The 17,517-nt window shown below is 35.8% G+C and overlaps 1 protein-coding gene across 2 annotated transcripts in view; it reads left to right on the top strand.

Moving 5' to 3' along the window:
- The window catches only part of LOC149481961 (E3 ubiquitin-protein ligase AMFR-like), a 46,818-nt gene that overhangs the window by 7,030 nt on the left and 22,271 nt on the right, over positions 1-17,517 (top strand). For both annotated transcript variants that reach the window (XM_089705120.1, XM_089705119.1), the window contains exon 2: positions 16,355-16,612. In XM_089705120.1, coding sequence (XP_089561246.1) covers positions 16,355-16,612 — 258 coding nt within the window. The remainder of the gene's footprint in view (positions 1-16,354; positions 16,613-17,517) is intronic.

Raw genomic sequence — 17,517 nt, 5'->3', positions numbered from 1 at the left:
ATGTTATTTGCAACCAACTTCAAAAAAAGCAGGAGATTATCAATAAGTCTGCATTTTTTGTTTGGGTTTGTTACCTACGACTGGGTTTGTTACTTAAAACTTTCGACTGGGTTTCGATTCCGATTAATTCTTTTTTTATTTGAAAACTGGTGCCTCCCGTGTGGTCCCATTTAAATTTTGTCCATTTCTGACAATTTGAAGGCGGTTTAGTTTTTTTTTATAACAATAATAATTATGTATTAATTATTATCTATTATATAGATTCGCGATTATATTGCTATAGCCGGTGTTAATTATTGGTCTCGTCTCACGGTGTCACGCGACCCGCGGGTTGGCACGCGATGATCGCACGTGCAGGCTGTAGCGTGGTCAGTTGTTTTGATGTAAAGTGATGTTTTGTGTCATTGTTTAGGTTTTATACATAGTTGGAAATTGGATTTTAGGTGTTTAAAATATGAACTTTTGAAAGTTCCTGGTTTATTTAGTTCTCGGTTCAATCGGCAAACTCTCTATTGTGGTTCATTGTTGTTATTACAATTAAACTGGCTAACATTGAGAGACACCACACAAAAAAAATACAATTAAATGTTGTGTGACGAAATATAATTATTGAGAAAGAACTTGATTAACTTCAAATAAAGTGTGTTGTCTATAAAATACAACAAAAGTATAAAAGAACAGAGCTTGAAAAATACATCACGATGTGTGTTTGTCACTAAGACAAGGGCGAGGTGACGTGCGGTTTTAAAGCACTGAGACTTGATCACTTGAGAAATATTGTCTTTTTTGTCCTAAAGTGTTTTTGATTCGTAAACACGTGACTTTCCTGTTACAGGTTTCGGACTTTATTGTCTTGTATATATGCGTCATAAAACGGCTTTAAATTATAATTTTTCATTGATCGAATAATAGCCTAAACATTTTTATTAGTAGAGTGAATCATTCGTACAAAAAGTTAACAACTTAAACGTCATTGTTATATTTTTTGTTTTATCAAGTGATTAAGTTGTTAGAAGGTTAAGTATTTGAGTTCTCAGAATGTGAATGATTTTTTTTAACATTGTTTAATTGATGAGAAATAAAAAAGAAATACCCGTTGAAATCTTGTAGTTTACTGTTTACATGAACTACGTCGGTAGATATGTCATTTTTATTATGTGTACTTAAGTAATCTCAAAAATTTATCATGTAATGAAACAATGGTTTTCGGTAAAAAGCTGTGAGCTTGATAAATTTTTTTATACTCATATCATGCAGTGTTCGGAACCGTTCGAACAGTTTCACTTTTACCGTGGTTTCATAAAACCACAGTAACTTATTTTTGCGTAAAAATTTATTCCTATGGATTTTCCACGAACAAAAAATGAAAAAAGCAATTTATGTATCAAATGTCACAATATATCAAATTACGTAAAAGCGGAGTTTCCTTCCCGGTTCAATGTCTGTAGAGAGTGGTGAGTGTGGCCAGTAGGGGCGTCAACTGATAATGTCTTGCTTTTGATTCAATACAATTAGTATTTCCCTTTGTTGTATTAGCTCTTCTAGATCTAATGGCGCGTAGAAGCGTTCATAGAACATATTATATTCGACAAATATGCACTGTCATAAAGGAATTATTGCATATTATCGGTAAGGAAAACCATACATTACCAACCAAAAGACAACACACTGAGTTTTTTTTAATATTCTTTATGTATTAAATATTACTTCAAAATAAAATACATAAATTACCTTTATAACGAGTCCTAGAAAGCTGTTTTTATTACTTTGTGATTACTTTTGTTTATTGAGAATCAAGATCACGTGCAAGGTAAGGTTTTGTGATATTGAAACACTTGCGACACGCACGTTGTTTCAATATCACAAAATTTTAATGAGAAAGAAAATAAAAATATCTCTATAAGTACTTAAATAAATATTCATTCAGATAAGGCTTATTTGCAAAATATTTTTTACCATTATTTTTAATGATAGTAAAACAGTTTTGATGTACATTGTATCTACATATTAAAATTAGCACCATAACAAAAAGTGGAAAACAATGTGTGTGTGTGTGTGAAGAGACTTTTTTATTTAACATCATCATCATCATCATCCCTGCTTCCCCTTTTTTTCAACGGACATCCAGGCGCACTGCAGGCTACCATCCTTACTTGGTGGAAATGCCGACTGCTCGCACTTCTCGCTTTGCGTAGTCATTCTTAATGCGAACCGCCAAGGAGTGGAACTCCCTGCCAGCGTCTGTCTTTCCAGAGAAGTACAATATGGGTTCCTTCAAGAGGCGAATAAATAGGCATTTTCTAGGTAGACATGATTTACCACCATAGACCGCGTCACCGCTTTCCATCAGGTGGGACTGTGGTCAAATGTCTACCTATCCTAATGTAAAAAAAAAAAAAAAAAAAACATTACTTTGTTAATTGTTTATGCACTATTGTCTATCATTTTTCTATTGTCTACATTCTCTACAAAGTAATATCAACTGTGAATTGTGATGGCCCTATTGATCTATTTTTGAGTCATACAATTTTTATATTATTATTTTCATTTATTAGGTGAATAATGATAGTTAATTTTAATGTAGCTTTAATAGAGTGGGTTGGCAACCCTATCAGCAAATGTACGGGTCAGTTTGTTTGCCACTTTTCTATACATTTCACGTTCAATGAACCTGCAGGTCGTTTGAAATTAAAGGTCTCAATTGTTTTGCTTTTTTATCACGTTTAATTGTGATTAATCAATAAAGTCGCATCGTTAATCACATAATATGCACATAATTACCTAATTAATCACAATTACTGTCGTTGAATGACCGATAAATGTGTAGTCATTTCAAAATGACCCTTTAATAAAGATTTTTTTACAAAAAAGATCACCGACGGACGTTGTGAGTTAATCGATTTAATTAAATCGAGTTACAAATGCAAAAAAAAATAGAATTGCGAACTTCTCTCGTTTTTGGGAACGTCGCGTCGCCGGTTAGAAACAAAACCCTGTTCTTATGAATCAATATAAAAGTTATACTTAACAAAACAAAAAAAAAACTGTTCATTAGCAGCTGCATTGATTCGTATCTGGCCATTGACAATGTGCGAAAAAAAAAGAATTCTTTTTTAAATTTAGAATATCGTAGTCTAATTAATATGAACATTCTTTGTTAGGGATCTCGTTTTGGCGCCAATTCATACCTATCTAAATATTTAGATAGGTAATATAAAATCAATATAAAGTGTAGTGAATTCTGTATTGTAGGTAAACCAAAGAGGTGAGAAGGTAAGTATAATGCATATTTGTACATTATAAGCTAATATTATTTGAACGTTTATGTTATAATAATATGATAAGAATGAGGCGGGAAAGAAAATTTTCCCCCGAAACATACCTAGTTATGCGTATTTTTAGTGTAAATTTTATATATTACTAGCGACCCGCCCCGGCTTCGCACGGGTGCAACGCTGATACTAAATACACTACAGAAAAACTTTTAACGTTGTATATAAAAACATAGCGGCCCGGCCGGCCGGCCGGTACCGCTGCAAACGGTACGTCCCGCAATTTTTAAATCTGTAATATCTTCGAAAATATTCACTTAAATCATACGGAGTAAAGGGCCATATAGATCTATATTAAATGAACAATGTATTCAAGGTATTTAATTGGTTATGGATTAATGCTGTATTGGTTTAAATCGCTTCGAAAATTAGCCATTATTTGACGTAAAAAGTAAATGACAAAAAAAAGTTATTGTGGGTAATCCATAAGAGATAGACATATGCCATCGCGGACTTTTCTGTAGACCTTTTCAATGTGTACAATACTTAGTACATTATTTTGATAAAACTCGTAGGGTTCAGCCTGCGTTTGCAATGTAAGCGGAAAAAATGTAATTATTTACGACATCACATTAGAAACCTCAAAAATAACAGTACTTCTCCACTATTTAATGGATGTTATTATACATATAAACCTTCCTCTTGAATCACTCTATCTATTAAAAAAAACCGCATCAAAATCCGTTGTGTAGTTTCAAAGATTTAAGCGTACAAAGGGACATAGGGACATAGGGAAATAGGGACAGAGAATGCGACTTTGTTTTATACTATGTAGTGATATCTGTTTTCTTAGTAAATTATTCTTTTACATACATAAATCAATTTTTCACATACGGATTAAAATATTTCCATTACAAAGCCGTTAAATACTACGAATTCAACCGTCTACTTTTAGAAAATAAACAAAAGAATATATTATATCGGTTGAGAAAAGAATTGAAAAAGTAATATCATAATTAATATTCATTGTTTATATAAATTGTATAATTGCAATAGCACGAAATACAGAAAGGTCAAGCAAAAGTTTGAAGTCAGACCGATTCTTTGACCTTCACGATAATCGTTTGATACAGTGATAAGCTTCGTTTCAGGCGAAATAACCTTTCGTGGTTACTTGTTAATTATTTTTGAAAAATGAATTATTATTACTTTAATATTGGTATTGTTTGAATATAACTCTAAATAAAGTATCACGTTGCTCCCATATGTCGTGAAAACAATATTTTGGTAGAACAAAATCTCGTTTAAATTATAGCTTTCTTTGCCATCGATACGTTAAAGGATAATAAACTTCAAGGCTTACATATACACTATTATACATAATGATATTCAAGAAATAGGGATTGGTGATGATTTGAAAGTAAGAATCAAATAGTGACAGAAATAGAGCGGGGTCCGGCCACCGGGCATTGAATTATAGATGCCACGATTACTGACCATGCTCCGATTGTAAAAGAATTGATTTTGAATTCATTTTCCATCCATCTAAGTTCTAATAGAATTTTCTTTTGAGTTATGTTTGATGAAGCAAAAAGCGTAAAAGAAGATTTATTTGTGGTCGCTGAGATTTATTAATACAGCATTGTTATGTCAACCTTTATGGCATGTGGTTTTATTGGGGACCATGTATAGTCTACTGATTTGTCGCTCAACCATCATTGTTTGCTGCGGCTTTAATTATTTATACCACAGTATACATAACTTCGCTCGCTTAATGCCTCAGCCCCCGGAATCGAAAATCATTCAATAGAAAATCCATTGTGTCGTGGCCCGATCGGGCCGCTCGGTTGGCAAGGGTTTGAGAGTCTTGTGTATGTATAATATGTACGTTTCGAACGTTTCTCTACTGTTCGTATTCGTTTACTATATCAATCAATGATATTACAAAAAGACTCGTGTAAATAGGCTAAAAGTGCTCCAAAACGAAGAAACATGGCTATACATATAGACAGAAATCACTTCATTTGTCTATATTTCGCTCACGATAGTTGAATCTTGCCATCTCACTTTGACCTCTAATCGTGTGTGCGTTCGTGTGCCGTTTTTGAAGATCGAATGTTGTATTGGTGACCTATTCGAACTCATTATTATAGGATAGCGGTGGTCAATGAGTCAGCTTGCATTAGTATCGTAGTGAATGATAGTGTCTTGTACAGTCTCAGCACGTAGTTGGCACGGTTCCGATCTAGCGGCCTTGACATTAGTTACGTTGTGTTGACGATTTTTTACATTACTAGCTTTCCACCCGCAGCTTCGCCCGCGCAGTCAAAGAAAAACCAGCATAGTTCCCTTTTCCCGTGGGATTTCCGGGATAAAACCTATCCTATTTCCCGGGATAAAAAGTAGCCTATGTCCTTTCTCGGATATCAAAATATCTCTATACCAAATTTCATGCAAATTGGTTCAGTAGTTAAGGCGTGATTGAGTAACAGACAGACAGACAGAGTTACTTTCGCATTATTATTACAATAAAGTATAAATATATACATGTATAATATATACAGGGTGTAATCGTTAAGTGTGCACAGGCGATTTTTCCGTAAGTATTACAGATAACAAAAAACTTTAAACTGATATCGAAACTCGAAAGTACTTAACCTAATGAGTAAAATGGCGGTAATAAATTTTTAAAAATAAATCGAGAAATATCAAGAAAATTATCTTTAAACCCTCCCATACATTAAGTATGAAATATGAATATCCCATATACCTACATTTAATATGAAAGATTTTATCTTTCCTTTTCTTTTTTTGGTTTTCTGCTTTAATTACTTCGCAAATTTGAAGTGACATTTTCCACGTTTTTCCGGATATTTTCACGCATTTTCCGGATATTTTCCGGGAATTTTCCAGGCATTTTCCGGACATTTCCCTGACATAGCCTGTAAATGTCTGGAAAATGCTCGGAAAATGTCTGGAAAATCCCCGGAAAATGCCAGGGAAATGTCCGGAAAATGTCTGGAAAACATCCGGAAAATTCCCCGGGAAATGCTCGGAAAATCCCCGGAAAAAGCCTGGGAAATTCCAGGAAAATAACCGGAAAATGCCTGGGAAATGCTCGGAAAATGCGTGGAAATTTCCGGAAAAACCGTGGAAAATCCCTGGAAAATATCCGGAAAATGCGTGGAAAATCCCCGGAAAATGTCAGGGAAATGTCTGGGAAACATCCGGAAAATAACCGGAAAATGCCAGGGAAATGTCTGGAAAATATCAGGAAAATAACCGGAAAATTCCAGGGAAATGTCTGGAAAATATCCGGAAAATGCGTGGAAATATCCGGAAAAAGCGTAGAAAATGATCGGAAAATGCTCGGAAAATTCCCGTTAAATATCCGGAAAATGCGTGAAAATTTCCGGAAAAACCGTGGAAAATCCCTGGAAAATGTCCGGAAAATATCCGGAAAATGCCTGGAAAATCCCCGGAAAATGCCTGAGAAATGTCCGGAAAATGTCTGGGAAATGCGTGGAAAATCCCCGGAAAATGCCTGGAAAATCCCCGGAAAATGCCTGAGGAATGTCCGGAAAATGTCTGGGAAATGCGTGGAAAATCCCCGGAAAATGTCAGGGAAATGTCCGGAAAATGTCTGGGAAACATCCGGAAAATGCCCGGGAAATGCTCGGAAAATCCCCGGAAAATGCCTGGGAAATTCCCGGAAAATGCCTGGAAAATCCCGGAAAATAACCGGAAAATGCCAGGGAAATGTCTGGAAAATATCCGGAAAATGCGTGGAAATATCCGGAAAAAGCGTGGAAAATGCCCGGAAAATGCTCGGAAAATTCCCGGAAAATATCCGGAAAATGCGTGAAAATGTCCGGAAAATGCCAGGGAAATGTCTGGAAAATATCCGGAATATGCGTGGAAATATCCGGAAAAAGCGTGGAAAATGACCGGAAAATTCCCGGAAAATATCCGGAAAATGCGTGAAAATTTCCGGAAAAACCGTGGAAAATCCCTGGAAAATATCGTGAAAATGTCCGGAAAATAAACGGAAAATGCCTGGGAAATGATCGGAAAATGCGTGAAAATGTCCGGAAAAAGCGTGGAAAATGCCACTTCAAATTTGCGAAGTAATTAAAGCAGAAAACCAAAAAAGAAAAAGAAAGCTAAAATCTTTCATATTAAATGTATATGGGATATTCATATTTCATACTTAATGTATGGGAGGGTTTAAAGATAATTTTTTTGATATTTCTCGATTTATTTTTAAAAATTTATTACGGCCATTTTACTCATTAGGTTAAGTACTTTCGATATCAGTTTAAAGTTTTTTGTTATCTGTAATACTTACGGAAAAATCGCCTGTGCACACTTAACGATTACACCCTGTATAGTATGGATTGTTTATGCTCATCAGTTTGTTTGCTTGGTGGTAATGATGGTCAGGTGACTTGCGCTAAAGTCGTAAATACACGAGAATAATATTTAGGACCCTATGGGGTTTGGGTATGAAACTTCAGATGGTAATGTTTTAGTGTATTTCCGCGGTTACTTGAAAATTAAAGTAGGTTTAAAAAGGCTAATTTGTAGAAAGTAATGAAAATTGCAAACCTTAATTGAACTTAAGTTCATATAGATACAGTTCCTCTAGAAGTGAGTGCTACACAGGCTATTTACCTTAAATTTTGAATCACTATGTCAAAATATTATTGTTATAATTTAATATTTAGAAAACATATTAAAAGAAAAATAAACACGAATGTTGTTCAGCTGCGACCTATTTATACATTCGAAGTTGTATTTATGTCCGCTAATATCGTTGAATTTATTTACAACGTTAGATTGTATGCCTGGTTATCTAATTTAATAAACAACAATAAAAATGACTGGACAGAACTAAACTTAAATACGAACGTTGAATAAATGACGCAATATTCATCAAAAAATACTTATTTATTTTTAAAGAATGTCATGTGTTTTTTCCACTCTGACTAACTTTTACATGATAACCACATTAAGGTTCTCCTTAATTACTATACACTCATCAGAAAATACGTATTATGAAAATTCAATATATTAGCAATATTAATTGAAATTATGGAGCAAATGAAATTCACATATTCACTTCTTAAAACTACGTAAAGTTATCGCTGAATAACTTTCGCATCAAGGAACTTTGCAAATTGGCCACTTGACCTATCGCGGCGTAGGACGCAGGCGTGGTCTGGCTCGTCTGGCCCATTTGCGAATCTAGTTTATGTCGAATATCACTGGGAATTGGAACAATACTGTCCAGTGTAAACTGGCAGTGTGCTATGTAACAATTCGATCATGTAACATGCTTTCGTTGTAGGAAGTTTGCTTTACTTCTGGTATTTCGTGTAGTGTTCAGTTTGGTCCAGTTTACAATTGTTATGGGCATGGCAATGTTTTCCATGTAATGTCTATGAATTTGGAAACGTATCTTATATATTTTACACATTATTTGTTTAATAAGCACCAATCACATACGTATATGTGCTTGGATCTAATGGAAATAGGGCATGGAAGTTTAAACCATAGGGTGAAGTAATATAAGTTACGTATAGTTACGTTTTGTATCTATATACTTATATCAATATTACTTCACCTAACTTAGGTCATGGTTATAGAGTACAACGACGTAATGCTAGTCTGGAAACAGTTGATACAGGTTGTTTCGTGTCTATTATGAGCTATTACGCACTGTCGACCAGTCGCTGGCGACTCAGTCGCCGGCGACTGTGACTTACTATAGTTTAAATAGGGGCTTGCGCACTTAGTCGTCAGTCGTCCAGGAGTAAGTCCAGTCACAGTATTACCATCCTACAGTAAGGAATCGCCTTTGATGTCGCGCGATGCCGCCGCCAGCGTAGGTACTTACGCTGCCACACGAAAATACGCTAGGGTTGCAACAAATGGGAAATAAAACAATTTTGATTATTAATATTATGATGAAATCATTTATTCATATGTACATTCAAAATAATTGCGATTATTAAATCTGATGTAATTATTTGTTCATAAATATATAATTACAGATATTGCACTGCTAAATATTATTTACGTGGACACTTTATTTTTGGATGTTCTTAATTGTATATTATACCATTTAACTAAGTAATGCATTCGCATTGGGATTAGAGGTCCGCGCCGCAGTCCAAAAGCCCAGCGGCGGCGCGCCGGGTGCGGCACCCGGCGCGGCGCGGCGTCGCCGGCGTGGGCTAGTTATTTTTAAAGTTATTAGGGGGTGGGCGGGCAGTAGAAAAATCTCTCTTTAAGTTTAATAAAAAAAAATATTTTTATTAAAATCAAGTAGCTTAACTATTTAGTGATGAACATGATAATTATAAACATTGCCAATAATTTTATTGGCAATGTTATGTCAGAGCAAGCAAAGGAGCAGATGGGCCACCTGATGTTAAGTGGTCACCACCGCCCATAAACACCTGTAACACTTCTAAGTGTTCCAGGTGCTTTGCCGGCCTTTTATGGACAAATAAGCTCTTTTCTTGAAGGCCCCAATGTCGTAGTTGTTCGGGAACACCGCAGGTGGCAAATCGTTCCATAGTTTCACCGTAGGCGGAAGGAAGTTGCGGGTGAAGCGGACAATGGTGCGGATGGAACTGGTTTTTACGGCGTGTGGTCCGGTGGTGGAAATGTGCGGCTGGTAAAAGGTGGAACAATTCCTCAGGGCACTCCCCATAGTAGATTATGTACAGTATACAGAGAGACGCAACGTCTCTTCGCACTGACAGTGGATCGAGCCTATCGGAAAGCCTACGGTCATCGACAATTCGAGCTGTTCGACGTTGGATGCGGTCAAGAGGAAGGAGTTGATACTGTGGGGCTCCGGCCCAGAGATGAGAACAAAATTCAATCCGAGACTTCTTGGAGAGAAGACTCGACTTCAGACACAAGTTTGTTTCGACTCTCATTGAGGCTTTCCTTTGAGGTGTTTGCACGGCCGGGATAAAGAGCATCCCCCGTACTGTCGTCTGCATAGCAATGAATGTTACTGATTTGTAACAAATCATGTTTATAATTATTATCATGGATAAAAATAATTTTGTTAACTTTTGCAGGATTTAGACGCGATCTCTTCGCAGTTAAGACAAGCCCAGCTACAGAAAAAACCCTTTCATTTGTGCGTGCTTGTAGCTGAGATAGATAGAAGCGATCGCGCTAATCCGGCAAGCCAAGGAAAAACAACTTTTTTTTGTTCCCAGAACTTAATAATGTTGTTCTCTACATCTCCTAAATCTGAAGGGTTAGCCGTAGCCAAATATCTCCAACAATCTTGAGCGACGTCGTCATACTCATCAATATATCTATTGGAGTGTTTTTTGGCTAGCTTTTGGAGTAAAACATCTGGCATCGATATAGTAGACATTGTCTACTATATCGATGCGACGTTGCCGTGTTGTAGACAACAACGCGTGCGTGACACATGGTTCGCGCGCAAAATTTGAACTCGGCGCCAATTTTTCTGTGACCCGGCGGCGGCGGCGGCGCGCCGGGGTCTCTCGGCGGCGGCACGCCGGCGTGGCGCGGACCTCTAATTGGGATGTACAATCTGATTAGAAAATAATGAGGACAACATATACATAGCTTTGATTTTAATTCAACAGATACAATTAATACAATCTTTCTGAAATATTGTTTCCTTCTGGGATTTCAATGTAGATTTACATCCGTAAACGGAACAGTTTTTGCGCGTCATAATAGAATATGTAAGTACCTATGTATAATAAAATTATTACACAAAAAATACGACTGCGTCGTCCTTTCGCGATAGTTAATGCAAACTCAGCGTGATTGCATTAAGCGGCCCGCGTCGCCCGACCCCCCGCCAGTTCCCCTCCGTTTCTCTGCACAAGTACATTCGTCGCCATACTGTAGGATGGTAATACTGTGGTCCAGTCGCCGGCGACTGGTCGACAGTGCGTAATAGCTCTATGTGACATTCACACGTTGTCTCTACTTTCATAATTATAATTTAACGCAAGCTCAGTAGGATAAAGTTTATTTTTAATCTTATCACTTATCAGCAATTATATTGAAGTTTCTTATGATATTAGACGTAATACTTTTGTAATATCTATTCTGACTTATATTATGACATACGTGTTGTTGTTAGATTTTATAAATATTGCCGTAATAAATTTTGTTGTTTTGATGTCTTCAACTTTGAATTGGTACTTGGAGCCAGTATTAAGGAAAATAAACTATTGAATTTTTGGAATTCAAACAGGATAATCTAGTTCGTCAAGTTCAATAAATACGACATTAATGCAAAACTCCAATAACGAATGAATAAGACGAGGTCATACTTTTTATTGCCTTAAAGTTGTTATTGTTTTCTAATATCGCTATTATATACCTACTACGACAATTCCCGACGCAATAATTCCTTCCCAATCCTGGCAAGATAAACAAAGACAATCTATTAAGCAGTCCGCCGGCGCGGCGCGGCGGTCTGAGCACCATATCGGAATCAATAGCATGAGCCAGCCGCGGTTAGCCGGCTGACAATGTCTGCCATTCTATACGGTGAAACAATGCCAAATAATTCACTATGTATTGTTGTTCCTGCCCATATCTTCTCACCCGACTCGATTTAATAAAGCTGCACAACTTCGCAAGAAATGTTCACGATAAAAAGTGGCTATTCTATTTATAAGTTATGAACGTTGTGACGCTTTCAGTGTGGGAGAAAAGACTTTCGACCTTTGCCCTTCACCCCAACGCCTCGGCGAAATGTATAAATAGGCTTTGGCGCGTTTATCTACCCCCTCGTTTCGCATACGCTTTACGTACTAATATAAACTTTTTGTCAAATATTTGTGTTTGTAAACGTGTTTTATACAAACTCAAATATTTATTTATTCAATTAGATTTCGATTAGAATCGCTTTTGAAGAGTTAAAATATAGAAAAATAATAATTTACTGCCGGTTCGGAAAGCAGTTGCACGATTATAATTTGTTGTTTTCAATTATAATAATTATGAAAAGGCGAATGTCGCTTACATGAATTAAATGGTGAATTATTGTTAGTTTGTCGTAGCTAATTCATGCTTCGAGCCTGCAGCCTCGCTCAGAGAGGCGTGTGACAATTAGTCGCATACGCTTCGATCAGCTGAGCGTAATTAATGAAAGCCCGTAGTTCGAACAGCCGCCGGCCATTTTCAGAATCGTGTGTATGGTAATTGGGAACGCGTGATTCGGACCTTAATTGCGATTTTGTGAAGTGAATGTACCAGACACATTTTGAAGCATGATTTACTTTGATATATTAAATATAGAAGTTCTTCCATATCATCTTCACATCAATTCAATTCAAACAGTCATTTTGGTCTGCACATTTTAACTACTGATCCAGTGTTAGTTTAGATAAAATAATTATTTTAAACTATTTTGCAAGCTAAACAAAAAAACGTAAAAAAATAAAAGAAAAGAAATCTATACACGTTCAACGTGAAATTACAGTGAAAGCGTGTACAATGTACATAATAGATAGGACTTAGTTCACATATTGCATCATTGTAGTTCAGTTACTTTGTTGTGTGATGCAACACTTTGTAAATACTGAAATTGTTAATACTAAAATTAAATAATTGTACTGTAAAGATTAAAGAATAAAGACTAAACACTCACGACTCGGCCCACGTGAACCTACATGACAACCTTGAATATCTAATTCATGAATAGAATAAATACTTTAATTAACAAATTAGTGAAAAAAAAATCAATCAAACCACTTCCGTAAGAAATCGTATGAGGTAACAATTGTTAGTCACTTATGCAATTTTAATGACGAGTACAGCAATGAATATAAGTCAAAACAAGTTCCTTACATTTTAGAGATACTTTCGTAAATAAAAAAATGAACGAAATTATTATTATTCTTGACTTCCAAATGTTACAATTTTATCAGCCGACCGCGATGATCTTAAAATCACGGAGGGACTTAATATGTGGCGGATATTTTTTTCTGTTAACACTATCAGACTCATTATATTTATGTTTTACATGTGAGTCATATCTACATAATGTTATTCGGTTGTTAGATCGTTAAATACAAATTAAAAAAAATATTTTTAGTCTATACGCGCATCTTGTAGATTAAATTAATTAATGTGTATTAAAGTATACACTGTGATGATAATCACAATTAAATTTTTGTAGTACAAGGACACTTATTATAGTTTAAGACTTTAAGTGACCTTTTAATGAATATCTGTTATAAAATACTTTATATTTGCATAATATTCTACTACTTCTTGTTGCGTTTTCTTTTGAAGCAAGTTGCATGAAAAAGAAAAATCTATGTCGATCTTCAAGTGGCAGAGATTACATCGTAAATCCATGTTTATAAACATGACTGCTAAATTAATGTTTATATAACCAACTATGAGTAATTAGTAACGTAAACACAGCTTTTTATAAGAACATTATTTGATACATATAGATAGTTTATTCATTTTACACTACACTTTGGAATTGTCAACATACTTTTAATTTAATAGACTACAAGCCCGCATAGGACAAAAATATGGGTCAAATGAACCACCATGGGACATATCTAGAACGATAGCAGAGCAAAAAATAATAAGATTCATCACTATGCCGTCACTTGTAAGCTGTCCAACTGAGTGCAGATGAGAATTGAAAAGTACAGGTAGACTCGGTAAATTTTGGTCATATATTTTTGTACGGCATTCTTAACCATCGATAGATCCATTAAAAATAATAAGAAACCGCTCAGTGCCGTACAAAAATGGTGGTCCACCAAGTCGGAATTTTTATTTAATTTCCGAGAGTTACCGGGGGTAAATTTGGTCATTTGACCATGTACGGCATCTGTGTCATACTATTGCTATACTGCTTTTAATCCATTATTCCGCAACGCCGTACAAAAATCATGGGGACAAGGGGAAAAAATCGAGAGTTATAATCCCCTCTCTTTCCCCACTCCAGGGGGTCATTTGACACAACACGAAATAAATTTATTTTTAAAGTATTTTATGCAAAGATAATATTTTTTCATGTGCCGTACATTTTCGTTGGTTCAAAGGGGAAAAATCTGAAAAAGAAAAAAATCCATATAACGAAATGTTTGCTTTATATTTTTATAATAAAATATAAATATACATTAATATTAAGAAGCTCGAGGTGGTTAATTATCACCTTGGAAAGTCGGAGTCAGGTGGAATGGACTCCGTTAAATTGATGAACTAATAAAAAAGCTATGAACGAAAAGATATGAATTATATGCAATCAGTCCATGAATACAGGTAAAGTCACAAGCAAATGCTAGTAATATATACATATTCAAAATGTACAAGTAAAGCGCTTTTAAATGATACCAAATACTGCATATTTATCTTAACTTTATTTTTTTACTCTGTATGTTTTGTCCGCTAGAGGGCGCCACATTAGATTTTGTGAAACCCCATATGGCCTTTAGCTAGCTGGTCGCTGGTTATCCAGTGAACAATTCAGACGCTTCTAATGATATGTCATTTGTCGAATTCTGATAAGTAGTTTAGAAGTTACGAGGGAATAGATGAACATACATACATGACCTGTAAACAACCATAACCCTCCTTTTGCTTTGCCGTAGTTGGGTAAAAATATGTTAATGCCGTACTGTATCAAATGGCCATAAAGCACCCTTAAAATTGTAGCTTTCGTCGCTTTCATCAGCCTAAAAGATGTGGTCTGCACAAAAATGTACGGCATCGTTTTTTCCTAATTTATCTATGTTAATACTATTTAAAACAACGGATAAAGTGTAGAAAACTATTATATTTCATTAATCTACGATGTTTAAACTTTAACAAAATTTCTGGTTTTGCATTTCTCTATAACTTTTTTTAGAACGGTTTCTTTTGAACGGCAATACTATACAACAATTGAATTTTACAATATCATGTTAAAAAAAAAGTTCCCGTACAGGGTCAAATGACCTTACAGCTCTTTATATCAAGAATTCGATGAAATTAAGATGATTATTGGTATACATTTAAAAGAACAATTATTTTTTGACGGCATTGCTTTTAATAGTACTTTTGAGTGCTAGATAATGTTTTGGAACCGAAGCCGTACTTAGTCAAATGACCCCGTGGAGTGGGGAAAGAGAGGGGATTGCAACTCTCGATTTTTTCCCCTTGTCCCCATGATTTTTGTACGGTGTTGCGGAATAATGGATTAAAAGCAGTATAGCAATAGTATGACACAGATGCCGTACATGGTCAAATGACCAAATTTACCCCCGGCAACTCTCGGAAATTAAATAAAAATTCCGACTTGGTGGACCACCATTTTTGTACGGCACTGAGCGGTTTCTTATTATTTTTAATGGATCTATCGATGGTTAAGAATGCCGTACAAAAATATATGACCAAAATTTACCGAGTCTACCTGTACTTTTCAATTCTCATCTGCACTCAGTTGGACAGCTTACAAGTGACGGCATAGTGATGAATCTTATTATTTTTTGCTCTGCTATCGTTCTAGATATGTCCCCTGGTGGTTCATTTGACCCATATTTTTGTCCTATGCGGGCTTGTAGTCTATAATTTATTTAATTTATTTACTACCTGATCAACATCGTCTACTTCATTTCTTACCATACGTATTTTCGAAAAAGGTGAAATGTCAATACATCCCAAATAACTGGCAGATCTTGATCAGCATGATTTGAAGGTGTACCTACATACGTCATATTCTCCCATATCTTCAAGTAATAAATTCTTAATCCTTCCTTAATTCTAGCAAACATATTACATATCATACAGTTTTTCCTCAGACAAGATTGTGGTCAAGCGCTTCCCTATCTTTCTTATATATAAAAATGAATCGCAAAATGTGTTGGTAAGCGCATAACTCGAGAACGGCTGAACCGATTTCGATAATTCTTTTTTTATTATATTCCTTGAAGTACGAGGATGGTTTTTATGTAGAGAAAACGTAAATATGTACCACGGGCGAAGCCGGGGCGGACCGCTAGTCTAGAATAAAAAAAAAGCATGAAATCCTAATGCTATCGAATTGTTCGCAGACCCTAATCAACATGGCGTACTGCACGCTCGCGCTGTGCGGCGTGGTGGTGCAGCGCGCGGTGTTCGGGCGGCTGCGCGTGTCGGAGGCGCAGCGCGTGAAGGACAAGTTCTGGAACTACGTGTTCTACAAGTTCATCTTCGTGTTCGGCGTGCTCAACGTGCAGTACATGGACGAGGTGCTCATGTGGTGCGGCTGGTTCACGCTCGTCGGTTCGCTGCTGCTCTTGACGCAACTGTGCAAGGATAGATTTGAATATGTGAGTAAATGTTAAATGTTGTGAAGAAGAGTGCTTCTAAATGTCTAATTGAATAATTGTTTGAGTTGTGGTGCTTTTGGATTTTGATGGAAGTCAGTTGGGTGTTTGTATGAGCTTGGACAAATGATTGAGAAATGGTAAGATAGTTATTCATCCGAATCGCGAGGGACTGGAACGCGCTTCCTGTATCTGTGTTCTCCGACGAGTACAATATGGGGGTCTTCAAGCGAAGAGTGAACCGGTACCGCATCTTAGCTTTCCATCAGGCGAGATTGTGGTCAAGCGCTTCCCTATCTAGAGTAAAAAAAAAAACTGATTGAATGTGATCAAATCCTGTATGTAAAGTTTTTGCGAAGAATACTATTGCACGCCTCATAAGCGAAGCGTTGAGGTGGGTACTACTGTCACTTCGCGCAAAACATCTGATTTTTCAAACTTAAAATGTCTTTATGTATCATACATTGCACTTGTAAGATAATACATACACACACATATTAAGAAAAAACACTATTTTTAACGTTCATGATATTTTTGATGTCATTTTTGTTATTTAAACTAGTTAAAAAACAGTTTAAAAAAGTTCTGTCTTGGACGTCCGTGTGTCTGTATGTGCGGATCCTTTTTCTTGTTAACACGATAGCGACCGAAATACTTTACTAATCGAGTCTTTTTTTTTCTCTTACGCTTGAGTATGCTCAGGAATAGAACCCTTTCATTTTTCAGGGTCTGATTCGATGTGGTTTAATTGTTATTAAATAAACAAAAATAATAAATAATAAATAATTATTAAAAAAAAAATATGAGGCGTGCACTTTTGGATTTTCCAAATTATTTAAAAATATACTGAGACACTTTGTGACTAACGTTGGAAATTATTTTTTACCTTATTTTTCCGATTTAATGCC

This window comes from Colias philodice, chromosome 16, assembly GCF_061535455.1.
Source record: "Colias philodice isolate Cphi_HAF_F1 chromosome 16, ilColPhil1 Martin Lab GWU primary, whole genome shotgun sequence".
NCBI classification, from domain to species: Eukaryota; Metazoa; Arthropoda; class Insecta; order Lepidoptera; family Pieridae; genus Colias; species Colias philodice.
This window is presented reverse-complemented; position numbering and strand designations above follow the sequence as displayed.